The sequence below is a fragment of the Lynx canadensis genome, chromosome F1 (genome assembly GCF_007474595.2).
Source record: "Lynx canadensis isolate LIC74 chromosome F1, mLynCan4.pri.v2, whole genome shotgun sequence".
Lineage (NCBI taxonomy): Eukaryota > Metazoa > Chordata > Mammalia > Carnivora > Felidae > Lynx > Lynx canadensis.
Genome location: NC_044319.2, coordinates 66,525,746 through 66,553,024, shown reverse-complemented (window position 1 = coordinate 66,553,024; position 27,279 = coordinate 66,525,746). Strand labels below are relative to the sequence as shown.

Below are 27,279 nucleotides of genomic sequence, written 5' to 3'. Positions count from 1 at the left end.
ACAGGGTGGGCAGGTGACAGCAGGTGGCAGCTGGGCAGGACCTCAGGTCAGTGCAGTGTGGGGACGGAATCCTAAGGCACTGGGCCCCTCGCTGGCCTCAGCCTCTCTGTCTTAACTGTATTTTTGTTGTTTGTTAAATGAGTGGAAAGATAAAACCCATCCCAGAAGCTCGGTTGCTTAGAGTCAAGAAGGGCCGAGGATGGGGCTCCTAGAGGCTGCCCCTGCTGCCAGGCACACCCCAGCTCCTCTCGTGGCCCCACCCCCAACCCGGGGGCCCCCGGTGGCAGCGAGGCCTGAGGGTGCAGGTGCCGGACAGAATGGGAGGGGCACTCACTTTGATGATCCGGTCGCCTTCTTTGACACCAGCTCTCATGGCTGCCCCTCCTGTAGGGAGACAACCTGGTCAGCAGAGCCCGGCCACCCTCCCCAGAGGTCACTGACCCTGCCCTGCGGTCCCTCCGACTTGTCTTCTCAGCCCCTTGTGTCAGGACCTGAAATGCCGGGGGTGCCTCTTGTCCTGCTCCAGTGACCAGACTTCCAGCGGCCAGACCACGGTGCTGGAGAGGCAGGCCGGGCTCCGGGGAGTGGGCGTGCGCTTTATTCGAATGTGTCTGGATGTCCCAGACCAGTAAGAGCTACTTCCCATGATCCAGTGGGAAGGATGGGTTTACCGTTATCAACTGTACTGTTAGCATAATGATAGTTATTAACAGGAATATGGACAAAAGGATAAAAACGAGGTTTCAAAGCGTCCTTCTGAAGCCCTGAAGGGTTCAGGGGTATCCTGGGGTTCGTATCAATAAAGATGGTCATGGTCACTCACTGTCAAAATTTGTTTCAGGCTATTTAGTTCCTCCCTTTAAAATGGGCCACATTAAGAGCTTCTGATTGAGACTTACTGAGACGCTGCCCCTTGGCCAGAGGCTGCGCTGGCTGTGACTGCCGTGTGGTTTTCCATGACTCAGTCCTGGTCTGATTTACATCCAGGAAGCATAAGGAACACGAAAGCTGAGGCTAGCTAACGAGCGGCATGAAGACTGTTTTCGTGAATCTGCCCCAGATGATCATTCAATCTGTGAGCTGCACTCATCTGATCAAAACAAAACTCCCACAAAGCAAACATAGATGTTTCTGGTCTAAAAAGAGATTCTACAGCACTGACTGCGTCCCAGTTTGGCTTTTCAATACGGGACTCAAGACTACGCCCTCGTCTCCAGCGTGCTATTTACGGAAGAGGACTCGAAAGGAGCGTGAAATGCTCTACCCTGTGTCTGGAAACCAAAGGTGGGAAAGAAAGTAGGAAACACACGTGGTGATTTCTAGTAACTTAGCGATTCGGAAAAAAACCAGCTCTCAAGCCTCAGTGATCATGAGTCACTGGGGGATGTGTTCAAAGGCATGACCCCTGGCCCCCTGGTAGAGAGTGATTCAGTAATTGTGGCCGTGGGCTCAGGACGAGGATGGCAGCCATCCTGGGGTCCGGGTGACTCTGACGTCGGCAGGGCACCAACCACACTCTGGGAAACTGAACTAGAGAAGCCTAAGGTCAGGGAAAGACCGTAACAACCACTTCGTTACTCCCGAGAGGTCAATGCTGATGCCAATGTAGGCTCTCCTTGTCTCCTGCCCCAAACGCACACACACGTGTGCAGAGACACCCGTGCACAGACACACACATGGACAGACACACCCCTTAACTCAGGGCTTCCCTGGCAAGCCACCCCTCCGCCCTTGTCTCTCTGGGTCCGACTCTGCTTGGGCCTCAGGGCAGGGACATGTAAGAGGGCTGAGCTGCACCCGAGGGACCGCAGGCCGCAGAGGTGAAGGACGAGCATTTTGTCCCCACCAGCTCCGTCTCCCCTGTCCAGCAGCAGGGACAACATGGAAGCAGAGAACAGAAGTATCTCTTCAGAGCTCTGTCCTCGGACAGGAAAACAAGCCCCACAGACACAAGTTAACTCCCAAACATCTGAGCTGCAATTACTTATATGCTTGTGTGATCTACAGACCTCATTTTGGTCATGAATTTGAAATTCTCTTTTTACTTTTCCCATAAACAAATCCCAACTATTTCCTCAAAATTACTTAAAGTCTATTTTTCTTCCCACTTTGCAATGTACTTAGTGTGAAATGCTAGCCTGCTCATGGGCACACCTTGTCTTACTGTACTGTGCAGCCAGTGGGTTTTACAAATGAAAGTTTTGCGGGAGGGGCGCCTGGGTGGCTCAGTTGGTTAAGCGTCCGACTTCGGCTCAGGTCATGATCTCGCGGTCCGTGAGTTCGAGCCCCGCATCGGGCTCTGTGCTGACGGCTCGGAGCCTGGAGCCCGCTTCGGATTCTGTGTCTCCCTCTCTCTCTGCCCCTCCCCCACTCATGCTCTGTCTCTGTCTCAAAAATAAATAAAAACATTAAAAAAAAAACTTAAACAAATGAAAGGTTTGCGGGAACCAGCGTCGAGCAAGTCTGTCGGTGCCATTTTTCCAGCAGCATTTGCTCACCTCCTGTCTCAGTGCCACATTTTGGTGATTCTCACAATATCTAAAACTTTTCTGTTATTATATTTTTATGGTGATCTGTGACAAGTGATCTTTTTTAGGTAAAAAAACTTATTTACATTAATCTGTATTTTTATTCTTGAGGGAAAGAGAGAGCGTGTGCGCGTGCGAGAGAGCGCGTGTGTGCGCACCCAGGGGAGAGAGGCAGAGGGAGAGGGAGAGAGAGAATCCTAAGCAGGATCCAGCATCCATGCTCAGTGCAGAGCCCGATGCAGGGCTTGATTCCACAACCATGGGATCATGACCTGAGCCGAAATCAGGAGTCAGACGCTCAACCGACTGAGCCACCCAGGTGTGCCTGCGACGAGTGACGTTGGTGTTACTGCTGTGATGGTGTGGGGGGCACCACGAGCGGTGCCCTGTAAGACGGTGAACTTGACAGATGCTCCGCTGACGGCCGTGCCCCGTCTCTCTCCCTTCCTCAGCCGCCCTGTTCCCTGAGACACGGCAGCAGTGACATTAGGCCGATCACTGACCTACAACGGCGCTGAGTGTGCAGTGAAAGGCAGAGTCTCGCGCCCGTCGCTTGAAATCGGAAGCTGGCGGCGATTCGGCTCAGGGGGGAAGGCGCGTCCAAAGCCCAGATACGCCGAACGCTTAGGCCTCCCGCACCCGACGCTTGGCCAAGTTGTGAACGCGAGGGAAGGTTCCTGAAGGAAATGAGAAGTGCTGTTCCAGGGAACACGCGGATGACGAGAAAGCTAAACGGCCTTACTGCCGATGCGGAGAAAGTCTGAGTGGTCCGGACGGAGCATCACACGCACCACGTCCCCGGTCCAGAGCCCGGTCCAGAGCAGGGCCCGCGCCGTCTTCGTTCTGCGGAGGCCGAGCGAGGGCAGGAGGCCGCACGGGCGCGGCGAGACGCTGGCTGAGGCCGGTCCGTGAGGTCTCGGGAAAGAAGCCGCCTGCGCGACACAGAAGCGCAGGGAGAAGCGTCCGGGGCCGATGCAGAAGCCGCGGCAAGTTCTCCGGAAGATCCAGCTGAGAGAATTCACCAGGGTGGCCACGCTCACCAGCAGATCCTCAGTGTGGACCAGACAGTCCCGTGTTGGAAGGGGACGCCGTCCAGGACTCTCGTGGCCAGGCGGGACAAGTCAGGGCCCGGTTCCCAAGCTTCGAAGGACGGGCCGACTCTTGTCAGGGGCTAACGCGGCTGGTGAGTGTAAGCTGAAGCTCCTTGACCTTTCCCAAATTCCTGGGGCCCTTAAGAATCACGCTAAACCTACTCTGTCTGTGCTCTAGAAATGGAACAACAAAGCCTGGAGGGCAGTACATCTGTTTACAACATGGGTTACTGAATATATTATGTCCCCCATTGGGACCTGCTGTGCAGGAAAAAAAAAAAAAAAAAAAAAAAAGATTTCTTTCAAAATATTACTGCTCCAGGGAGCCTGGGTGGCTCAGTCAGTTAACCATCCGACTTCAGCTCAGGTCATGATCTCGCAGTCCGTGGGTTCGAGCCCTACGTTGGGCTCTGTGCTAACAGCTCAGAGCCTAGAGCCTGCTTCGGAATCTGTCTCCCTCTGTCTGCCCCTCCCCCACTCATGCTCTGTCTCTGTTTCTCAAAAATGAATAAATGTTAAAAAAACAAACAAACAGGGGTGCCTGGGTGGCTCGGTTGGTTAAGCGTCCGACTTCGGCTCAGGTCATGATCTCGTGGTCTGTGAGTTGGAGCCCCACATCAGGCCCTGTGGCTGACAGCTCAGAGCCTGGAGCCTGCTTTGGATTCTGGGTTTCCCTCTCTCTCTGCCCCTCCCCTGTGTGTGCATGTGCGCGCGCGCTCTCTCTCTCTCTCCCAAAAATGAACATTAAAGAATTTAAAAAACAAACAAAATATTACTGCTCCTTGACCATGACCCGGGCACCCAAGAGCTCTGATGGACAACGAGACGAGTGTTGTCGTGCCTGCTGACACAACACCCGTTCTGCAGCTCACGCGTCAAGGAATCATTTCGACTTTCGAGTCTCATTATTTGACAAATGCATTTTGTAGGGCTGTGGCTGCCATAGATAATGATTCTGCTGATGGATCTGGACAAAGCAAATTGAAAACCTTCTGGGAAGGATTCATCATTCTAGATGCCACTCGGCCCATTCACGGTTCATGGGAAGAGGTCAAAACATCAATAGTCACAGGAACCGGAAGAGGCAGCCTTCACGGACTGACTCGGAGGGTTCAAGACTTCCGCGCGGGCACAAGTGCAGTGTGGCCTGAGGACGGGGCTGAATGGCTGCAACCTCAGGATAAAACCCGAGTGGACGAGGAGGTGCTTGCTGGGGAGGAGCGGGGCAAGTGGTTTCCTGAGATGGAATCCACTCCTGGTGAGAATGCCGTGAAGACTGTTGAAATGACAATAAAGGACTGAGATATCCCATCAGCGCGGTTGCTAAAGGAGCAGCAGGGTGGAGAGGATGGACTCCAATTTTGAAAGTTGTGCTGTGAGCAAAATGCTCCCAAACAGCAGCTCCCGTGACAGAGAGACATTCCTAAAAGGAAGAGTCGCTTGATGTGGCAAACGTCATCGTCTTATCTCAGGAAATCGCCACAGCCCCCCCAGGCTTCGGGGGCCACCACCCCGGCCAGCTAGCAGCCACCAACATCGAGGCAGACCCTCCGGCAGAGACTGTGACTCGCTCATTAGCAGGAACACCCCGCAACAAGGTGTTTTTAACGAAGGCGTGTGTGTTGTTTTCTCAGACGTGACGCCACCGCACTCTGAGACCACAGTACGGTGAGAGCGCGACTTTCACGCGCACGGAGACACCAAATCGTCGCTCTGAGCCGCTTTACTGCGACGCCTGCTTCTGTGGCGGTCAGGGGCCGAGCCTGTACCTGTCAAGCCTTAGACTCTCCACGTCACCCGCGCCACCCCCGCGGCCACACTGAAGTTCACCCCCCTAGGGACACTGGTTTACACGTGTCCCTGCTCCCACGTCCTTCCCGCTTGTCAGCTCCGGCCGGGGTCGCTTACCAGCACGGCTCTACCTCCTGGCGGGCGACATGGCTTGGGCGACACGGCTTCCAGGTGCTGGCGGCTCTTCCAGTCGCAACTGGCGGCTCGACCGACCTGCCTACGTGCCCTCCCGCTCTGCTCCCTTCCCATCCTGCCAGCCGTCTTTCATTCCCACCTTTGCGACTGCTCCCGAAATCCTACTGCTTCTCAGGGAGGCTTGGACCACAAACCGCCCGAACACCGTTTGTTCTCAGCACCGTCTCCTCCCAGACCGCCCGGCACACGTCATTTCTCTGGCCCTTTACTATTTAACGTCGGCCGCCCCGGCACCCGCACCCGCCCGGGCCGGCACGCTGTCCCAAACTGTAGGGTGCTGCAGGTGGCACAAAGACGGGGGTCTCTGACCCCACACGGCACCTTCTGACCCGGTAAGAGGGCCTCCCTCAGGTGGCAACCTGGCATCTGCCCGACAGCCTGAGGGTCACCCTGCCATTCTTACCCTTCCCAATGGGGAAGCGGGCAGGCGACGTGACCCCTACGAGTTCTGTCTGGCGCACGGCACTGCCGAGACGGCCCCCGGGACCAGTTCGTAGTAATTCACGCACGCCCAGCACTCCCCACACCTCCAGGGAGCGCCCACGCCCATCCTCTAATCACGCGGCAGGTCACGCACACGGTTGCTACCCACACGGTGTCCCCGTCCCCTGTGGGCAGCGGGACGCAGCACTCACCGGGCCGCACGGACTGCACCAGGACGATACGATCCCCGCTGACGGTGAAGCCGAAGCCATGCTGGTCCTTTTGGATGATGACACAGCGCTGAACAAGACCTGATGAGGGTGACAGACAGAGAAGGATCATCAGGAGCCACCACCGACCGGGAAAGCCCCAGGTCGTCCTCCCGCAGAAAGCCTTTCCAGACTAACCGACTCCCCAGACTTTTCTTGAGCAAAACTAGGGCGATGACACGACGGCCTCCGGAGCAACGAACACCTGGAAGCTACCTTGCGCCCCGTGTAAGAAGTCACCCTTCTCCAGTCACTGAGGCGTCTGTCTCTTTAGGTCTGTCGGGTGAGGCTGGCCAAAGAGGGTCAGGACAGGGAAGCAGCCCTGTCACTGAGGCCCGAGTGAGGTAGCTGCTGGGAAGTCCCGCCTGGCGAGGGCGGCGGGTGGTGGCTCACGGGGGGCGACCCGGGGTGGGCCCCTTGCCAGACCCGGGGAAGGGTGCAGGGAAAGAGAAAACCCGTTCTTCTCACACACACGTCTGCCCCCAGAATGTGGAGAAAAAGAAAGGCAGCCACGACTGCCGAGTGCCCCTGTCCCTGCGGGTACGCGCCGGACCCCACACCCTGCACGCTGCACCCCAGACATCGCGCCCCAGATCCGCGGACTGCACACCGCACTGGATGCCGCACACCGAGCACCGAGCTCGCGTGCCGACCCGGGCCCCGTCCCACAACGGCCAGCGCAGGAACTCTGGAGTTAAGCCCAACTGGTTTCGGGCCTGCCTCTGGCCCCTCCGAGCCTATGCACTTGGCAGGTGTCTGAAGCCCTCTGTGCCTCGGCCCCCCGCTCTGTGAGCAGGGACAACATCCCCCTTCCGTGGCTGGTGTACGGACAGAGGAGACAAGTGGTATAAACGGCGAACTGCCGAGCCTGACGGGAAGGCTGCTTTGCCCCCGGGGAAGGCACCCCTTCTGTGTCTGCGTGTTAGTGCCCCAAGGTTACCTGCTGTGTCAGAGGCGTCAGAGGCGTCAGAGGGCTGGCGGAGGTGGGAAGAAGGCCTGCGTCCGGGCGCCGGGTCTCCCAAAGACAGGCTACTTAACCTGCAGGGCAAGGAGAGCAGCGGTGAGCCGGGCGGGGAGGGACCAGCCTGCAGCTCTGTTAGAAGGGGCCCGAGTCTTGGGTGAAGAGAGGCCACCCCTCTCAGCCTGTAACCGGCTTAATCTGGTGGGAGATCAGCCGTGTCTACACCACCGGCAACACCACCTATGTGAGATCCTGGGCCGCAGGGCAAGCACGGTCTCCCTGGTACCCAGCAAGGTGCGAAGGGCAAGAGCCCTTCCTGGAGTCGGGAGACAAAGAAAGAGTGGCGGGAGCAGACCGCGCACAGACACACACGCTTGGTGGCTCTTACCAGGCGGCAATGGGGCTGACGGAACAGAACGAAGCAGCAGGGAGATGGATGCAAGAAAAAGACAGGAGAAAACAAAAGCTGGTTAGTGTCAGGCGGCGACTGGCAAAGGACAGGGAGACCGGAGGGCGAGACGGCGGGGCATCAGAACCAGCCGGCAGAGGACGGCGGCGGGTGCAGCAGAGAGCCTCCCCACCTCGGGCTTTGTCTCGTCCCCTCTAGACGGGCACCTCCAGGCGGGGAACTGGGACTAACCTGGGTGGGGTAGCATACGCTTCTCTGGAAGGGAGGGGGAGAGCAATGGCCAAGCCTCTGAAAACGCCCCTTTTCCTGGAGTCCGGCCCGTCCGGTGGTAGAAATCCGGCCCACACCGAGCCCCTGCCTGCAGCCAGCCCGAGGCGCCCCGCTGGGCAAAGGTTAAGTGAGACCCTAACACCTCAAGGTACCGAGATCACCAAACCAGATCTTCCCTTCAACAGCAGTAGGACAAGTTCAACGGCTGCTATGCCTCTCCCGTTCAGGAGAGTGTACCTGCTGCCCCTCTGAGGGGGTCTCCCGCGTGTCTACGGCAAGTGACCAGGCAGAAGGATATTAGCGGAGGCGCTGTGCGCAGTGGCAGAACATGCCCTTGGTGTAAATGTTCACATGGTGGCTGGTGGAGTAAACCACAGTGTGACGGTGACAGTATGATGGCAGGGTGCTCAGCTGCGTGTGACGGGAAGGCCCTTGACGGAAAGGAATGGCCTCCAGGATGTGTTGAGTGAAAACAGCAAGGCGCAGGATTACGAGCCCAGGGAAAAGTGGGCAAAAGAGCAGGGGGGGAAGTATTTCTTCATGTGCGTTTACGTGCTCGCTCACGTACGCACAAAGGATCTAAGACACCTTTGGGAGGGTACAAAAGAACACACACTGGCTGCCTCTGAGGAAGAAGACTGCGTGTCTGGGGCACAGGGCTGGTGCTAGAAACTCATATTCTCGATTGCAGCCTTTAGGTTCTGGATCCCGCGAAGGAGCCAGCTCTTCAAGTGATATATATGACACGACAAAATAACTTTCAAAGTTAAAAGATGGGGGTCTTCTTCTCCCCTCATCCTGGTGCCCCTCCTCCCTGGACAGGTGAGACTGCTTTTTACTGGCTGATCTTTGGATCAGAGAGAGGAGGACGCCAAGGGAGAGGAGAGCGTGGGGCCCAGGAGAGCGTGATGCGGGAATGGAGGACGAGAGACAAGGAAGAACAAGACATAAACGAGACAAGACACGGGAGACGGTTGGTTCAAGAAAAGCCGCAATCGCACCGAGAAGGGCCGCGGAGTGGAAACTGCCCACAGTGCACTAGTCATTTTGCTGAAATGCAAATCCGCCCATGTCATTTTGCTGCCGGGAACCTCCCAGAGCTTCCGTATGGTGCGTGGGGCGGGGGGAAGGCTGTGCTGCCTGAGCTGGGCCGCGGCCGAGTGGGACGTACTGCCGGGTCCCCCCACGGCCCCGGGGGCCCCCCACGGCCCCCGGGGCCCACCGCCCAGGCGGGACTCGGCAGGCGCGCCACCTTATTCTCCGTCTCTGCTCTTTGCCACCGGCCCTTCACCTGCTCTGGTTTCTGGCCCCTGCCTTTGCCCGTACCGCGCCTGCTCCCCAGATGTCCCTCCCGCCGCACGGCTCGTGACCGCATCTGTGAGCCAGACGAGAGCGTGCGCTGCCGGCAGCTCCGGCTTCTGGCTGTCTTCAAATCACCCGCCTCCAATCTCTGCCCACCCCCACCCCTCCACCCACGCCGGGCACCCAGCTTAGCTCAGCACTCAGTAAGTGGTCCGGAATCCACGGATGATGACCACACTTGCTGCGGTCATCATTCTGCAACGTATGTATGTCACGCTGCCCCCCCCGGAACGTGCACAGTGCCGTGTGGCAATGAGATCTCAGGGAAACTGAGAGACTGCCCTAGAGCCCAGACCCGTGCTACCCGACCTAACAGCTACAAGCGTCTATTTGAATTCACATCTGAAATAGAATGTAAGTTTCTCAGCTGGCCCAGTCACATTTCCATTGCTTCCTAGCTAGCTACGGTGGCTCGTGGTTACCACACTCACTGGACCCGACAGCACGAGGCATTTCCATCGCTTTGGAAAGCTCTCCTGGACGGCACGGCGCTGCTCCGGGCACCGTGCGAGGCGCTGGGTACAGACGGAGGAGGAGCACACACGCGGGGGCGACAGCTCCATGCTGGCCCCCCTCAGAGAGGGGTCCTCAGGACGGACCTTAATTTAAAGGTCTTTTATTCCAGCCGCTCATCTGCTGTCTGCAGTTGGATCCGCACACCCCACCCCTGGGCTACCGAGGACGGGCCTGAACCCCTCCTCCTCGCCACCTCGGGAGAAAGCCCGTTTTCTGCTGGGACGGCCGGGGCCTCCTCCTGGCCTCGTGCAGTCTGGCCCACGCCTGTATGGAAGCCTGGCAGGGACGGGAACCCGGAACCTGGTTTGCTTTGCACTCCAGCTGGGCCATGGGCTGTCGTGCGTCACGAAAGGCACGCGGAGCGGCGGCCCGTGGACCTGGCTGCGGAGGACGTCAGGGGCGTGGACGAGAATCACTTCAGCAACAGATGCGAACGGCCCTTTCTCTTTGAGAGCTTCGAGGAGGAAAAACTACCCCGGAACTGGGCAGGAAGACACATCGGCAGATCAGGTGGGCGGAGACAACGTGCGGGCTGCTGGGTCGGCGGGGGCTGGAGCCCGAGCAGAGAGTTTGGAGGGAGCCTTGGGAAGGTTAAAATCCGAGAGACAAGGGAAGAGGGAGAAGTAAAGAGCGTACTCGGCCGTCAGAAAAGGAGAAGGGATTTTAACGGCAGGGCTCCCCTCTCCTTCATGCCGTTCTCGCCAAGTCTGGCAGCAGAGATCAGATCTGAATCGGCCTAAACCTGAAGGGAGAAGGCCTGGGAGAGTGCAGACCCCCCTCCCCCCGAACACATGGCTCGCTAAACGGCAGCCGCGAGACAGGAGGTCTGGCCCAGCTTCCCAGTAGGGCCCCACCACTGAGCCCCCTGCCCAGTGCAGCCGACGGTGTTTCCAGACCCGCTCCCTGCTTCCCGCCCCCGCTGACCACGTGTGGCTTCTAGCCTTGGGTCTGGGTGACTGGAAAAGCCCAGATTCACTGTGCGGACCAGCCTTCCCTGGCACGGCCCACCCCGGGCCCCGGATCGGGACCCGCGATTCCCTCCTCACACCTCACAACCAGACGTGTGCGAGGCCGCCTGGCGCTGAAGGGCCTTCCACCGAGGGGACCCAAACACCGTGGCCCCGTGACGGCACTGCCCTCTGCCCCTGCTCCTCGAGGCTCTGGTCAAGGGGCATGGACCCCACAGTGCTCTCCCTGGCCACGGCAGCCTGCGTATCTTTTACGCCAAGATTGTATTCTGAAACGTTTCAAACGTGCATTGAGGTTGAGGGGAGTAGCACGATGAGTGCCTGTAGGCCTCCATCTAGACTCCCCAGTCAACATTCGTCACGCTTGCTTTATTTTCCCAAGGTTACACACTTTTTCCCTATTTCAAAGTAGCAGATAGCGTGACACTTGATCCCGAAGTATGTCAGCATAACCCCCCAAGACCTTCGACTTCTCCTGGACAACCACACTGACCTCAGCACCCAAGGAGCTCACCGTCGATACAACAGGATTACCTCACACATAGTCCTCGCTCAAACCCAACTGTCGTATGGCTCTTCCACATGGCTGCTTTCCCACGGCCTGCGACCGGGGTCCAGCCGCAGATCACAGATCGCATTTACTCAGTCTCCTCGGGATTCGTCTGAGCCAGAACGCCCACCCACCCCGGTCCCTCCGAACCCTGAGGTGTAAGAGCTCAGGCCAGTCGTCTTATCGATCGGCCTGCAGAGGACTCGGCTGTCTCCTCATGGTTAGATTCAGATTAAGCCTCTTAAAAGAGTATCATGTAAGTGGTTACGCCAGGTTTGGTTACCTGGGTCAGGTGCGCTCCGGGGAGTCGGCAGTGGTAAAAACATGTTTCCCACTTGAATCGGCGGGCAAGCTGGGGTGATACCTGAGCCAGAGGACCACCCTTTTCTCCAACAGCCCCTCCCCAGCGGCCTCACCCTCCACGGGGGCTCCTTGCTTGGACCGCATGCTGCACTGTAGCCATAGAAAGGCCATCTACTGATTCCGCCTCTCCTTCCCCATCCACTAGCGGGCAGTCTCCTGTAAAGGAGGCAGTCTTTCCCCTTCCTGGAGCGGCGCCACGAATTCATGAATTTCTTCCCTAATGCAATGCATTACAGTCCATTATCATCACTTTTTTTTAACGTTCTTTTTTTTTAAGTTTATTTTTTTTTTCTGGGAACCTCTATGCCCAACGTGGGGCTCGAACTCATGACCCCAAGATCAAGAGTCACGGGCTCACTGACTGAGCCAGCCGGGCGCCCCTTTCATCATCACTTTTTAGAAACTCTCGGAGCTGTCCCCATCTGGCTGGGGGGAGACCTTGTTCCTTTACAGTGTCACCGTCTGTCTTCGAGCACATCCTTGCCTTCTGGCCCAAGACCTTCCCGGCTCACTGCCTACCTTCCCTGAGCCAGGCCTAGGATCAAACACTCCTGTAAGGACCCTGGTTCCTTTCAGTGGGAGTCATACTTAGAGACAGGATCGGGGGGGCCAGGGCAGTGAGTATTTATGCAGAAAGTGTGAGTCCACACTGACGTCTCCAGTTTGGCTCCGACACTAGCAGGTCCTTCCTCTCCCGGAGTGAGAACCCGTTCCCACGTGAGAGGGTTGCTGGGGTGAACGCACCAACATGTCTATTCAGTCAGTCCAGGGTGTCCTGCAGCTCTGTCCCCACATCGCGTTGCATCAGAGGCGCACAGTCAGGACCGTGCGCGGAAGCTGCTCTCTGATGTTATCGGCCTGAAATGCATCCAGGCCTCTTTTCATACTTGTACTTAACTTGGGGGGTTTCCTTTCCTCAGTATTTATCTAACTTTACGTTTTGAACCTGTTCAGCACTTACATGGTCGAGAACGCAAGATGCCACCTTACAAAAGGTCCCTCCAGAGCCGCCCCTGCCGCATCCTGACCCTGCAGGGAAGCTTTCCCACCGGTCTCTGGCTTCCTCTCTGGGCCTCGTCTTGGGAAGCTAAGGAAATGCACACTGCTCCGTCCCGGTCCGCAGAGACCTTCCACGTCCCTCCCCTTCTCTCTGCCCTGCCGGCCACACCCTGATGCCGAGGTGCCCTCGGCCTTCCCTCCGACACTACTCCCGTCATCTGGTGTCAGTCCTGGCCGGGCTTTCCGGAACGCTCCCCCCTACCCCGGCGGTCTGCCCCCCTCCACCCGCAGCAGCACCAGGCGCAGAAGAGGCGCTCTGCAAATCCACGCCGAAACCGTCCCCCTGCCCCCCGAGCGCAATGAAGCGCGGACACGCGTGGAGACTGTCCCGACAACAAAATCCGAAACTGCCCATTTACCCCTCCTGTTGGACTATGGGTGTGTATATTTTTAAAAATTAGTTAAAATTTGAAAATCAGACCCTTTCACACTAAGAAACCACAGGTTTCCGGTTTCTGGCACCACCGTGCTTCTAAGCCCCATAAGGGGACAACGGCTGCCAACAGGGCCTGCTCTCGTCATCCTCGTTCTGTCCCGCCGGCAGCCTGCAGCTAGGGAGCAGCCTAGGATGTCCCCGTGACGCTAGTTACGAAGTCCTTCCTACCTTCCGCGCGGTGTGCGGAACACCTGCCGTATGCTGTCTATTTAACCTTCCCCGGAGCCAGGCGAGGTAGGCAGCACACCCCCATTTTCAGAGTGAGCAGCAGGGTTAAGCGGAGTTGAGATACGATCTGGCTTCAAGGTCTGGGCCCCTAAATGAACTTATCTGACCTGTGGCCACGTATGAGGATCTAACTAACTGGTCTCTATTGGGCCTTCCCTGGTATTTTCTTTTTTGCGTACACACAATACATGTACCTCACATGTGCACACACACACACAATACACGTGATGTACTCTAGACTCACAAGGTACGCAGAAGGCATACGCTGTGTATATCTAGAGAGATAACGAATACGATCAACAGAGATTAAAAAGCACACCCTACGTAAGCTGACGTAGGTCTCTGGTGTCCGGGCAAAGTCATACTCCCGAGCCCCTCCCCAAAGCCTGGAGCGGCAGTGAACCAGGAAAGAGCTACCTTGCCAGGACCTTCGTTCTAGATAAAGTGCACATTCGCTGAACCCTGACCTGGTCTTACTGGTCTGGTTTCCCTTATCTACCAGGGTGGAGGAGCTCTAAGTAGCCTCCTGGCACCCTTTTCAAGGATTCTGCATCTGGGCGGAAGTCTCCCCACGGTCTGAGGCAAACACTCCAGCCTGCACATCCCTGCAGTGAAGGGAAGAGACACTGTTGCCCCTAAGAGCTCGTACACTTGAGAACACTTAGAAAAAAAGAGGCACAGATCAAACGAAAGCACTCTCCGTCAGAAAGAACCAGAGTGCAGAGTCAACACTTCAAAGGGTGCAGCCGAGAAGGACTGGGCTTGGAAATTCAGGAGCCAATTGCAGTTCTGTTGGAATCCACGGGGCCCTCGGCCACCACCCACTTCTGCGCGTGGGTCTCTTCTCAATTCAAGCGGGGGGCAGCGGGTGGTGGGGGGTGGGGAGCGGAAGCCCCTGGCAGAGCGGACAGAGAGGCTCCCACCCCCGAGGTCATGCACTGGCTGCAGAGCGGCATGGGAACCCCTCACGCTCCCACCCGGGGACCCAACGTGGCAGCTCGGTGGCGGGGAACACGCGTCCTTTCTCGAGCAGCCCCTTCCCTCTGCTCCAGCACCGATTTCCCGGGGTGGACCGGAGCCCCGGGGACAAGGCCACTCCGACACGTCTGCTGAAGGAACGTGCACGGCCCTCCCTTCAGAGCTGCCATGAGGCTCAGAGAGGCACTCCGTTAGGTTCCCCACGGCGTGGAGTCCCGTGCAAATCTTTTCAAGGTCCACACTAGGTGACCGACGCTCAACGTGCCAGAGGTGAGGCACACCGATGAGAAAGAGTGGGTGACTAAGAAACAGAGAAATGAAGATGCCCCCGGCTGTCCCGGTCGCCTCCACGCAGGGCTTTGAGGGCGGCGGGCATCGGGGCGGACAGGTGCACGGAGGGGGTCGGGGGGTGGCGAGAACTGGCGTGCGGGGCTCAACACTCCATGTTTATCACACAGCCCATGCTATGGTCTGGAAAGCACTGTTTTGGGGTGAAATACAGGCTCGGGCTTGGGCCCAGCCTTCTCCTGGCTGGCACCCCACCTCTCCGAGCCCCGGTTTCTCAGCAATGAATGTGGAAAATACCATTTCCTCCAAGGGTGGCTGGGAGCACATCACCCTCACAGAAACCTCAAAGCCAACATGTCCAAACTGAAATCAGCCTCCCAGCGTGGGCCCTGCTCCTAAGCAGAGGTCTCCTCCCGAGGTAACCGTGCCATGCGGTCACTCAGTGGGAGCCCGAGTTACCTCTGACACCCCTGCAAATCTAATCATCGCCACACCTTACTGCCATTACCCACCACTGTTTCTGGACCCACCCGCTCTGTCCCTCCTTGCCCCTCTCCTAGCACAGTCGGCCGTTCCCCTCCCTAGATCCCATCCATTCTCTACTTGAGAACTTTCCAGTAATCTCTTAAAAAGACAAAGTGGAACGTTACCCTGTAGCAGCTTCCTACCGTCTTCATCCTCGTATAAAGGTTCAAATCCTCCCCCAGCCCAGCAGGTGCTCTGGGTGGGGGGATCCTCGTGCCCCCACTGGCCTCAACCCCAGGGGCCTCCCCGTCCATGAAGGCCAACACACGCTCCAGGGTTCAGCACAAACACCTCTTCCTCCAGGAGGCCTCCCTGGACACCCCACGACGCAGGCCTCCCCCGAAATCTTCCCTGTGGTGCTCAGTGCCGACTGGTCATTTCGTGCTTTCTCGGCCTGCTTCACGTCTACTCTCCCCCTTTGCTGATAAAGCTTCATCGTGTCCTGTTGGCCGGAGCACACAGTCGATATACAATAATTATGACTTGAGGGGTGCCGGGTGGCTCTTGTCAGTTTGACTCTTGATTTCGGCTCAGAGCACGATCTCACGGTTTGTGAGGTCGAGTCCTGCTTTGGGTTCTGTGCTGACGGCACCGAGCCTGCTTTGGATTCTCTCTCTCTGCCCCTCCCCCACTCGTGTGTGTGCTCCTCTCTCTCAAAAGAAATAAACGTTAAAAAAAAAGTATGAGCTGAAAGATAACATCAGACCATATGTGCCAGAGAACTCTGCAGACATCAAAATATCGTAAGCACACACTTAGCGTCGATCAAGAGAGCCTGAAGGACCGCCACAGTGCACGTAAGTTAGGATTACATTCACGGCTTCGTGGTTTTAACAAAGGCAGGAAGGTGTTAGCCTCTGCATGGACTTACACGGTGAGTGCCACCGACCTGCAGAACCATGTAAGCTCCTACAGTCTTCAGTCTCCTGGACTTCTAGAATTCCATTCTGCACACAAAGCACTAAACAAGAAAATGAACGTTAAAGCGTGCTGTGACTACAAACTGGGCTGGGGAGAGAGGGGGCCAAAGAAGGAGGAAGGAACCGGAGAGGAGGCCAACTTCACCAGGGCCCGGGAGCGAGGGCAGAAAGCTCTGCTGTGGAAAGACAGGAGGGAGGAGCGGGCACAGGCGGCAGGGGGACACGGCAGCTCTGAGGCCGTCGGTGCAACACGCGGGGGGACGGAGGGTCAGACAGGACTGAGCCGAGAGGACGGGTCTCCACCCGGGCTCTGCCGCATCCCAGCCGGTGGATCTAGGAAACCCTCGGGTTCTCCACCGCGACAATGCGGACGGTTGACCTGCCGGCTCTCCCTGCCTCACGGGGCGGCTCGGAGTTACGTGGCAAGGTGCGTCAGAGGCTTGGAGATGCGGAAGCAACATCAGAGCAGGAGGAGAGCTTGGGGCGGGCTGTGGATTTCATTCCCTGTAGAGGCTGAAGGCTCCCTGGGAGTCACGGGAGCAGATCAGGGCACGAAAAGGATAGGTCTGACGGTGGTGGCCAGAGTGGACTGGAAGGGGAGAGGCTGGAGGCGCAGAGAGCAGGTAGGGCAGGGGTCACATGCACCTGAGTGCCAGCACTGCATGGAATGAACCAGAGCAGCCGGGAGAGAGGCCGCAGGACCGTCTTGTGTCGTCCACAGGGGAGCCGCCCGGGCCACAGGCACCAAAAATGTGCTAGCTCGAAGTGAGAGGGTCAGTGTAAAACACACACACGGGTTCAAAGACTCAGTACAAGACAAAAGAGGAATGCAAAATACCAACACTTTCAACACTGATCACAGGCAGAAATACCAGTATTTTGAGTAGATTCAGTTAAATGAAATATATCACTGAATTCCTTTTACCTGTTTCTCCCCTTAAAAAAAAAATGTTTACTTATTTTGAGAGAGAAACAGAGCATGAGGGGGGAGGGGCAGAGAGAGGGAGACACAGAATCCGAAGCAGGCTCCGGGCTGCGAGCTGTCAGCACAGAGCCTGATTACAGGGCTTGAACCCACGAACCGCGAGATCATGACCTTAGCCGAAGCTGGGAGGCCTAACTGACTGAGCCACCCAGACGCCCCCCCACCTTTTTTCTTTTTTTAATGTTTTATTTATTTTTGAGTGTGAGAGTGTGAGTGGGGGAGAGACAGAGAGAGGGGGGGACAGAAGATCTGACGTGGGCTCCGCACTGACAGCAGCGAGCCCGACGCGGGGCTCACTCGCGACCCGTTAGGTCATGACCTGGGCCAAGGTGGGATGCTCAACCAACTGAGCCACCCAGGCCAGGTGCCCCTCCTTACCTTTTTTTTTTTTTTCCATTTTTAAATGTTTTATTTAATTTTTGAGAGCAAACACACACAAGCGAGGGAGGGGCAGAGGGGAGGGGGACAGAGGACCTGAAGTGGGCTCTGTGCCGAGGGCAGGGCGCCTGATGCAGGGCTCAAACTCATGAACCGTGAGACCATGACCCAAGCTGAAGCTGGATTCTCAACCAACTGAGCCACCCAGGCGCCCTTTTTCTCGTTTTCAAAAGACCCTACTTTTAAATCATCTCCAGGCCCAACACGGGGCTCGAACTCACTCCTAGGTCAAGTCCCACATTCTGTCAACCACACCAGCCGGGTGCCCCCTCCTTCCTACTTTTAACGTGACTGCTAGACAATTTCCGACGGCACGTGTGTCTTGCGTTCTGCTTTGCTAGACGAGGCTGCCCTGGCCTCCCTGGGCCACAGGTGTCCCAGACGCAGCCTTCTCTCCCGTGGCGGGGCCTCCAGCCTCTCGGGCCGGGAGAAGCAACCAGAAGCCTGCCCAGAGCCACCACCCAGTGACCAGACTGCTGCCAAGCAGTGCCCCGTGGGCGCGGACCCCTCTCCCGTGTTGCTCACTGGACTGTGACTGTCAGAAGGGCTCCTCTCAGTGTCCCCGGCGAGGAAGAAGCGGGGGCTCAGGGGGGCGGCCGTCTCCAGCGCTTAGCAGAGGACGAGTCGACTGGCGGTGTACCTTCTCTTCACTCGGGACCCGGCACCGACACCCCCTCCCCCCCCCCCCCCCCCCCCCCCCCCCCTGCTCAGCGCAGGGGCAGACTCACATCCGATTCACCTGTCTGTCGCACACGCCTCAGGAAAAGCCGGACGTCTGGGCCGGGCCAGGAAGTCAAACCAGTATGGGGGGCGGGCAGGGTGGTCCAGCAGGGGGGCGGATGGAGTACATCCCCATCCCGGCTCCGACCACTGGCGGGGGGCTCAGAGGAAATTCTTTCCTTTCCATGAACCTCAGTTTCCTCATCTTTGGAACCGGAAAACCAGCCACCCCCCCGCCCCCCGGCTGCTGTAAGAACCGGGACGTAAGCAAAGCGTCTGGCATAACGCCTGGCACACAGCCATGCTCGGAAACTGGCTGCCACTCCTGCCGCGAACCCCTAAGTCCGCCAGAACGAGGCGGCTGCTCCAGGCGATCGCGGCCTGGCTCGCAGCACAGAAGTGAACTCGGAGTTATCCGGTGTGGGCGCAGCCGCCTCTGGGCCTCCTTGGGGCGGACGCCCTGCTGCGCACTGTGAGGTCTGGTCCACGCTCCTGTGCTTCTGTCCACGTGTCACCTCCGCCGGCGGTCACCTCCGACGAGATGGACACCGTGTGCGGACGGCCGGGGGAGGCGGGGAGGCCGGAGCCGCCGTCCACTAGTGAGGCAGGACAGACACCGTAAGCGCGGCGTCTCCGGAGGCCCGGCCGGGGCGTGCGGCCCGCGGGAGGGCAGTCGTGGAGGCCGCCGCGGGGAGGGGGCGGGACGGACAGTCTAGACATCTGGGTTCTAGACCAACTCTGCCCCTGTCTTCCCGGATGCTCTCGAGAAAGGAGAAAATTACACGGAATAAGCGTCTAATGCGTCGCAGGCGTCCGTGTAATCCTCACAACAACCTGGCGAGGCAGATGTGGTTATTTTCCTTAATAGGTGAGGAAAGCGAGATTCAGAGAAGTTCAGCGAGTCACTCAAGGGCACGCAGCCAGCAAACGGTAGAGCCGAGACGTGAACTCTAGCCTGCTGACGCCGGAGTCGGGTCTTCCCCTCCGGACGCCACGGCTTCCTCGGCCCTACGCTGCAGAGCCTGGGCCCGATCTCCCTCCCTCCGGCTCTCATCGGGCGCCAGTCTCTGCCCTCACAGGGGGTCTTGGGCGCATCGTGTCTGCGTACCCAGGGAGGGCTGATGCGGAGCTAGATGTGCTCAACGGCAGAGGCAGAAAACAACAGGCGCCTTGACGGGCAGCGATCTAGAAGCTCTAGAAGCCCCGCGGAGTCCGCACCGTGGATGTTCGTGCGATGGCCTAGGGTGTTTTTACTCCAGTTTCCTGGTTTTAATGAGAGGAAGGAATTCAAGAGAGGTCAGAATTCACAAGACAGGGCCCGAGGCTTGGACTTGGTGGGGAAGGGCCTCAATCTGGGGCACGAGATGTCTTCCTCGCCTCCGTGGTGCCCAGCGTGTGGCAGTGGACAAATCACACACCGCGGCCGGGAGCCAGCTTTCGTGGCGACACAGCGGGAAGACCGAGCCTGCCCCTCTCACGGGGCCCTGCGATGACCACGTTACTCGTAAACCCAGAACCGCTTTTGGCGCATCCTGTCCCACCTAAAGTTTTCCGGAAAAGGAAACTAAATGTGTAAATCCTCCTGAAGTGATGATAATACTTAAAAATTTTTTTTGTAACCTTTATTCATTTTTGATAGAGACAGAGCATGAGCAGGGGAGGGGCAGAGAGAGGGAGACAGAATCCGAAGCAGGCTCCAGGCTCTGAGCTGTCAGCACAGAGCCCAATGGGGGGCTCAAACTCGTGACCTGAGCCGAGGTCGGACGCTTAACCGACTGACCCACCCAGGCGCCCCATGATGATAATATTTTAAATACACAAGGCACATCTGGCTGTATACTTTATATGAATAGAATTGTTACTTGAGTCAATTTTTGATTACTGGCACAATTAAAGGACGGACCATAAAACAATCCAGAATAACAGCCAATCCAAGAAGTCTCCATTTTGCTTTCAAAGAGCCTGTCATCGGCTCAGAAGATTCACCTTTCTAATTTACTTTTAGTTAAGGTGGATTTTAAACTTGTTTTCTTTCCCTGAGTTCGGATCAGAATTGATGGGGAAGTACTGGGTGGCAGGCGAAAGTTCGCCTTGGATTTTAAAGCTGCCGAGCTGAAGCCATGCACTGAGTCATGGGGAGGCAAGCCGCTGCCCTTCCCTACCACCCTCCCCCCGGACCTGCCCTCGGCTGAGGAAGATGTTCACAGCTGGGGAGCCACCGGTTGTACTGGGGGAGGCCCCGCCAAGGGAGAGGGACAGAGAGGGACAGGTGGGGGAGGTTCCTCTCTGGCTGGCAACGGGTTCCCTGCCTTCTGGAAACTTTCCTCAATGTGCTCACCAGTGATGACCACTCCTGTTCTTTGTGCTGTCCAGCCCTTAGGATTTCCACTCCTGCTGTAAGCGCACGCCCCCCCCCCCCCCCCCCCACATTAACAACATACCTGCTCCGAAGGAGGGACTCTGAGTTTCTTTAGCACCCGCCTCTCTAGGCACCTGACCTGGGTCCCCAGCCAAGAGCCCGGGTTCTACCCAGGACCCTTCCCAGACACAACTGGTTAGGAAGCCGATGGAAGGCCAGCCAGACCCTGAGGCCCTCATGACAGGCCCATCAGCAGCGACTCCTCTGGGCCCCTCTGAGTCACCGCACCCCACCGGGCCCCTGGTGTGGACGGGCCAGGGGCCTGCCCTCAAGGAGGGAGACCGGAAGAGAGCTGCACGGGCCCTGCCCGCCTGGACTCTTCTGGGTCTGCAGGTGGGGCAGACACCCTCGGAGGCCGTTTGGTGGGAAGACAAGGGCCTTCAGAGCAGCGGCCCCTCTGTCTTCCAGCGAGGGCTGCTTCCTACACTCTCCTACTGGGTTAAATCTTTCGTGTTGAGGGGGCTGCACAACGGTGAAAGGGGTGTTAAGATTACTGGACACAACCCCCGCTCCCCGTAGGTGAACGGAAGTGCTAAGCACATGTCCTGCACAGCTACATTGCAGAGCACGGACTCCGACTCAGTTTGTGATCAGGCAGCAGTTTCAATAGGGCATCCTATAGCCCCGGCTATAACCTTGGTTGTGGGTCCTGGTTTCCTCCCAAGCAGAGTGTGGGGCGTGTGTGCAGGCACGGGGGCGTGGGGGGGGGATGCGGGGGCCGGTGACGGGGAGAGGGGTGCACGAAAAGGATGGTCCCTGCCGTTCCCTCCTGGGGGCCTAGAAACACACACACCTTCCACCGAGGCACAAATCCCATCACCAGGAGATTTGTCGGATCAACAGGGGGACCCCCCCACCCCAGCAGGGCAATAACAGCATTTCAACTTGGAAGGAGCCAGTCTGCTAAACACCACCTTTAAGAAACAAACCAGGACTGACCAGGAGACAATCAGTGGCAAGTAGGACTCGACACTGATTCTTCTCCATCGGGCCAGGCGCCAGGTGCGTGTACGGGCTCAACAAAGCGCTGAGTGACGAACGGCCGCCTTGAAATTGCAGCCCCTCCCAAACTCCAGCATCCGGAGAGCTCGCCCTCGCCCCCGCCCCCGCCCGTCTGCTAGCTGAGCTCCAGTCCGCCCCTAGCCCGCCCCGTCAGCGTCTCCGGCGACCTGTGTGGCTCCGGATTGCACACCTGCCACGTCTGAGTCCCTAGGCGCCACTGACGGCCCCGTGTATCAGCCAGAGCTTCACCGTCTTCGGTCACCTCCCCCGTGCCGATCATGCCTCCCTCCAAACAGGCCACGTCTCACGCTCTTTGTTGACAAAGCACGCGCTGGCGACGCGTGGCTGGGCCCACACCCCTTGTGCGTGCCTGCGACCGGCTGACGGATGGGTTCCAGCGAGGACGAGACAAGCACGTGTGGGGCACACTCACGGAGACGGTGCGCGTGACGGGGCTGCGGGCTCCTGGCGCCCTCCCGGGTGTGGGTGCCGGCCCTGCCGCGTGCCAGCGACATGGCCTTCGTCGCCTCAGCGCTCTGCGCCCCCGCTGGCTCACCGTCAAAATGGGGGCAATAAGACTGTCCCTCTCCTGGGGCTGCTGTTAGGACCGGACTAGTTAAACATGCAAAAATGAAATGCTCAGGCCAGGGCCTGACACACAACGGGCTCCTCCAACACTAGCCTTTCTTGCCTGGGTCACTCACCCGGCACGACAACCCCCTGGGACAGCACTACCTGGTGCTGTAAGTTCGCAGACGAGGAAGCTGCGCTGCGGGAATGAAAGCACCAGGCTTAGCTTTGCGCACCGGGGAGCAAGGCACAGCTGGGACACGACCCCGGGCAGCCAATGCCGCGTCCCCCCGCGGGAGGGCACCTTCGGTGCCCGTGCCACTCTGCCACAGACCGTTCTACTCAGCGCTCTGACACCGCAGATCCCACGTCCCGGATGGCAGCACTGGCTGCTGGCTTCTCCTTCCGCGGATTTAGGCTCTGCTAGCATTTACTAGGCACCCGCTCGGTGGCGGGTGCAGAGCTGGGTAGCACCTCGCCTGGCCCTCGGAGTAACTCTGCACGCGCGTACCTTACAGATGGGGACGCTGCAGGCGGGGACGACCCTGGGTGACGACGGCCTGTGCCAGGGCCGGCACGCGGACCCCGTGACCCCAAGCTCAACGGCAGCCCCGGGCCAGGCGGGCTCTGGGTGTTTCCCGGCCCATGCATAAAACACAATGCGGGCTACCGTCTACACATCTGCCGGCCAAGTGCACAGGCTTCGGGATCTGCTCCCCGGGTTGGTGATCCTGATGAGGACACTGGCCCTGTGACCTCAGGCAAGACAGCTCACCTCTCAACCTCAGGTGTCCTCACCTGTAGCAGAGGTTAGGACTACCGCACGGGATTGTTATCGGACTTGAAGAGCCGTTCACGAGAGCATTTTGCACAGGGCACGCCATGAACACTCAAGACGTGTACCGTATTGTTATTATTATTGTTATTGCCACCGTGGGAAAGGAGTTGAGTCGCTCCCCTATACCAGTCCAGCATTTCCCCGCCTGTTATTATGGAAGATCCTGTAAGGCAGAAGGATATCCAAGTCAGTGACAGGCGGGGAAACTAAGGCTAGAGACGCAAGGTCCCCACCCAGGGGTGGGGCCGACCGGCTCTCCTGGCCTGCAGCACGTGGCACTTCCACACCCGGCTACCTCTCTGGGCTCTTTAAAAAGGTCCCGGATTTCAGGGTACACAGCCTCTCACCCCCAAGGCAGGCCTTGTAGCCCGAAGCCTGTCCTAACTGCCAGAGCTTCCGGGACTCGCCGCCCCCCCCCCCCTCGACCAAAAGTGGGTGCTGGGCGAGCTGCTCCAAGTGGAAAATCCAAGTCCATCCCAGGCGGAAACCCCAAATCTCTGCTGTTCCAGCAGATTTCCAGGACGTGCTGGCTCCCAGAAACCACAATTACAGGCAAGCTCAAGGCCGAGCAGCAATTAGGCCCTTACCATCGGCTCGGCAGTCTCTGGCCTCTCCCACCCCCTCAGCCAAACCCCGTCGCGGCCCCCGCACGCGGACAGAGGCGCAGTGGGGATTTCCACCCCTCCTCCAGCCCCCCTCAATTCCAGGAGGCTGAAGAAGGGTAGGTGGGGGAGGAAAGAAGCCGTCTCCCGGGGGTAACTGATGAGGACTGGAAGGGACTTCCACGTGCTGAAGCCTTCCGAGGTCCTCCTCGTTCCTCCCTCGCTCCTCCCCCTTCTTTCCACAGAGATGACACTGGGAACTCCCTCCCTGGGTGAGACCCCCAATGTGAGGGGGAAAGGAACGGGAGGAAGGGGAAGGGCACCTTCAGTCTCCCCACACAGAGCGCTCTTGGCTGCAGACGGGGTGGGAAGGATGGCATCCAGAAGGCCGGGAGTCTGGGCCTCTGACTCTTATATGAACATCGGGTGTGTGTGTGTGTGTATGTGTGTGTGTGTGCCCCCATCCTGAGTAAATCCCCCTCCCAAAGCTCCTCCTCATCCAGGCTTGTAGGAACACAGGCCATGCCTTCTCTTTTTTAAAATTTATTTTGAGAGATGAAGGGAATGTGAGCAGGAGAGGGCGAGAGAGAGAAAGAGAGAGAATCCCAAGCAGGCTCCATACCGTTAGCACAAAGCCCAACATGGGGCTCGATCTCACGAACCATGAGATCACAACCTGAACCGAAATCAAGAGTTGGCTGCTTAACCGACTGAGCCACCCAGGTGCTCCTCTGCCTTTTCTTCTAAACACGCTGCTCTCTACCCTCACACATAGGACTGGGGTCCCCACGCCTGTGCTGTGTGTACTGCCCATCGTGTGGGTGGCAGGTCCGCTTAGTTTTCCTCCCATGACAGCTGCGGACACACCGTAAGAAACAGCATGCTGTCCCCTGGTGCTCCCAGAGGCCTCAGGGTGCCCCTGCTCCTGTCCCCCTCATGCTGGGGCTTTCAGGGGGTCTGAGTGCCCGGGCTCATCCACAGGGACCCTCAGGAGGTATGCTGAGTGCTGGGTAGTGCAGAGGACAGGGATGGAAGGGGCCTCAGAATCCCAAAGGGCTTCTGAGCAGTTATGGCTGGAACGGAGGGTTGGGTTTCTCGAGGCCGGTCCAGAGCTCCCAGAATCGCAGCTAGCAGAGCAGATCGAGAAAAGCCCCCAAACACACTGGCACTGACCCCATTCTACCCATCAAAATCTGACTGAAAACGTGAGTCCCAAGAAGCTTTCCTTGATTTAGTCTCTCCCGGCCGACCTCTCCCCCTTGGCAGGAGTAACCTCAGCTCTCACGAGTTCACTCTGTGCTACTGTGAACAAAACCGGCGAAAAACAGACCAGCATTCCAACCACTCACTGAGAGTTATACGTGCCATACCCAGCGTGACCGGAGGCACGGACACTTCCCTGGGATTCATTCCACAAAGATCTGATTTGTGTAGTAAAGGACACTGGGGTTGACACTCTTCTCCTGGTACTTTTCAATCAATGTGCCTCCACACGTCTGGTTTCCCGGCCAAGTGTATACACCTTGACAGGAAAGGATGTGCCCTCCCTCTTTGGAGTGTCTTTGCCCTCTCCCCTCCCCCAGGGGCCAGCGGGATAAAAGGGGTGTTTCTTCACAGGCACGGATGGACACACACACACACACACAGCATACAAAATACAGACTGTATGCACAGCTGACAAATGGCCACCGACACAAGTCCGAGCGACCGCACAGCCAACCAGAAATGAGCTATGCAAGATGGGGCCACGCAACCACACGGGCTGAGAACCGCGGACTGAGAACCACGAGGCGGCGGCCAGGATTCCCTCCAGCCCCGAGGCTGACCCTGATCGTGACACAGCGGGGCTGAGGGCAGGAGGTGGGGAGCAAGGATGCACCCGTCAAAGACACCGGACTCACAAGATCAAGTGGCACAATCCAGTTTCTCCGTCACTCTTTCCTGTTCTTAGAGAAGAAGGGTCCTAAGGACAAGGGGGACCCCTCCCTGATCCTATTTGCCCCCTGGGGGCCGAACTGCTCAGGAGTGGGCTTCAAGGCTCCGGTTCTTGGTGACATCAGGGAAGTTGGGTGGCTCTGACCTTCTGGACACCCGGACAGGGGTCAGGTCAGAGATGGTGATGACTGACAGAAGGTTCTACCAACTGCCAGCAACCCCCTTCCCCAGAGCACACTGAACCCTAAACGACTGGACCGATGAGTGACACCGACAGTGACCCAAGACCCACTAAGTGTGCCAAGGGCCTGACCCGAGCCACAGAGGCAGCCCCAGATCTGCAGCGTGAGCCCCATGCCAAGGCCTAGGGAGACCAGGGGTCCGGTGGGGCCAAACTGACTTACGGGTGGCACGGTGAGGGGGGGGGGTGACCCGGTGCAGGGAACTGGGGGACAGGAGGGCCGCTCCCCTTGCGTCAGCCCCGTCCCCTGCAAGGACACGGGAGGTAAGACAGGTGGAGGAGGAGAAGCAGGGAGGGTCCAAGAGAAAGGGGGGAGTACAGCAAGAAAAAGGTCGGGGCGGAGGGCTTGTCAGAAAGATGCGGAGACAGGGGAGCACGAGCCAGGGTGACAGAGGAAAGGCCGGCTTAGGGGAGAAGGGAGTGGACACCTGCCTATCTCGGGGGCCGCTTTACATCCTCCCAGACTCCGGCAGCGGGAGTGTGAAATGCAACTCCTCATTACCGCCCTTGGGTGGAGATTTAAAAAGGGCTGTGAAATCATTAATTAGCACAGAGCGTCTGGCACAGAAGTGGATGAGGGGGCAGCAGGGAGGAGGGCCACTGGAGGGAGAGGAGGATTTCTGGATTAAGGAGCTTTCCTTAGCAGGGTCTGAGCTTCCCCGCCCGGCCACGCAGGATCAAACACACGCCCTCTCCCCTCTCCACTCACATTCCTGACGTTTTGTCTCCTTGGCAACGATTACCCGGCACGCTGTAATGTCGTGTCTTTAATTCACCTAGAATGGAAGCTCCAGGAAGGCAGGGACAACGGCCTGTTTTGTTCACTGCTGCAGCCTCAGTGCTTACACCAGCACGGAGAGATGCTCCAAAGCAAACGTACTTACTAAGCGAAGGAATACACCTAGCCCCATTTAACTCCAAACCTAGTCAATTCTCCGCCGCCAGAGAGAATGCAGGGAGGAGCCTTCCAGAGAAGTCAAAATAGAAAGTAGTGCAAACGCGCGCTGCCCACGGAATGTTAACGGTAGGAGCCAGAGAGAATCTCAAGGCCCTGCGCTTGCGTTTTGCAGACAGTCTGAGGATCAGAGCCTTTGTCACGGGCGCAATGTGTGTGGCCCCGCAAATTACCTTGCTAAAGCCCTAACCCCCCAGCGCAGTGGAACTTGGAGAGCGGCCTTTGGGAGGGAAAGAGGGCTGAGTGAGGCCACGGGGGCCCCCATGAGGCGCGCACACACCAAGGCCGGGCCACGGGAGTGCGTGGTAAGAAGGCGGCCGTCCGCAAGCCAGGAGAGAACGCTCCACAACCCCAACAGGCTGCCGGCCTGGTCTCGGACTTCCAGCCTCCAGAACTATGAGAAGGCCACCCAGTCTACGGTATCCTACGGCAGCCTGAGCTGAG

The 27,279-nt window shown here is 58.0% G+C and overlaps 1 protein-coding gene across 1 annotated transcript in view; it reads right to left on the bottom strand.

Annotated features, from left to right (window-relative positions):
* Positions 1 to 27,279, bottom strand: part of ARHGEF11 (Rho guanine nucleotide exchange factor 11) — an 87,338-nt gene that overhangs the window by 35,663 nt on the left and 24,396 nt on the right. Inside the window, 4 exon segments of the mRNA XM_030302022.1 lie at positions 335 to 384; positions 6,241 to 6,339; positions 7,238 to 7,335; positions 7,647 to 7,661. Coding sequence (XP_030157882.1) covers positions 335 to 384; positions 6,241 to 6,339; positions 7,238 to 7,335; positions 7,647 to 7,661 — 262 coding nt within the window.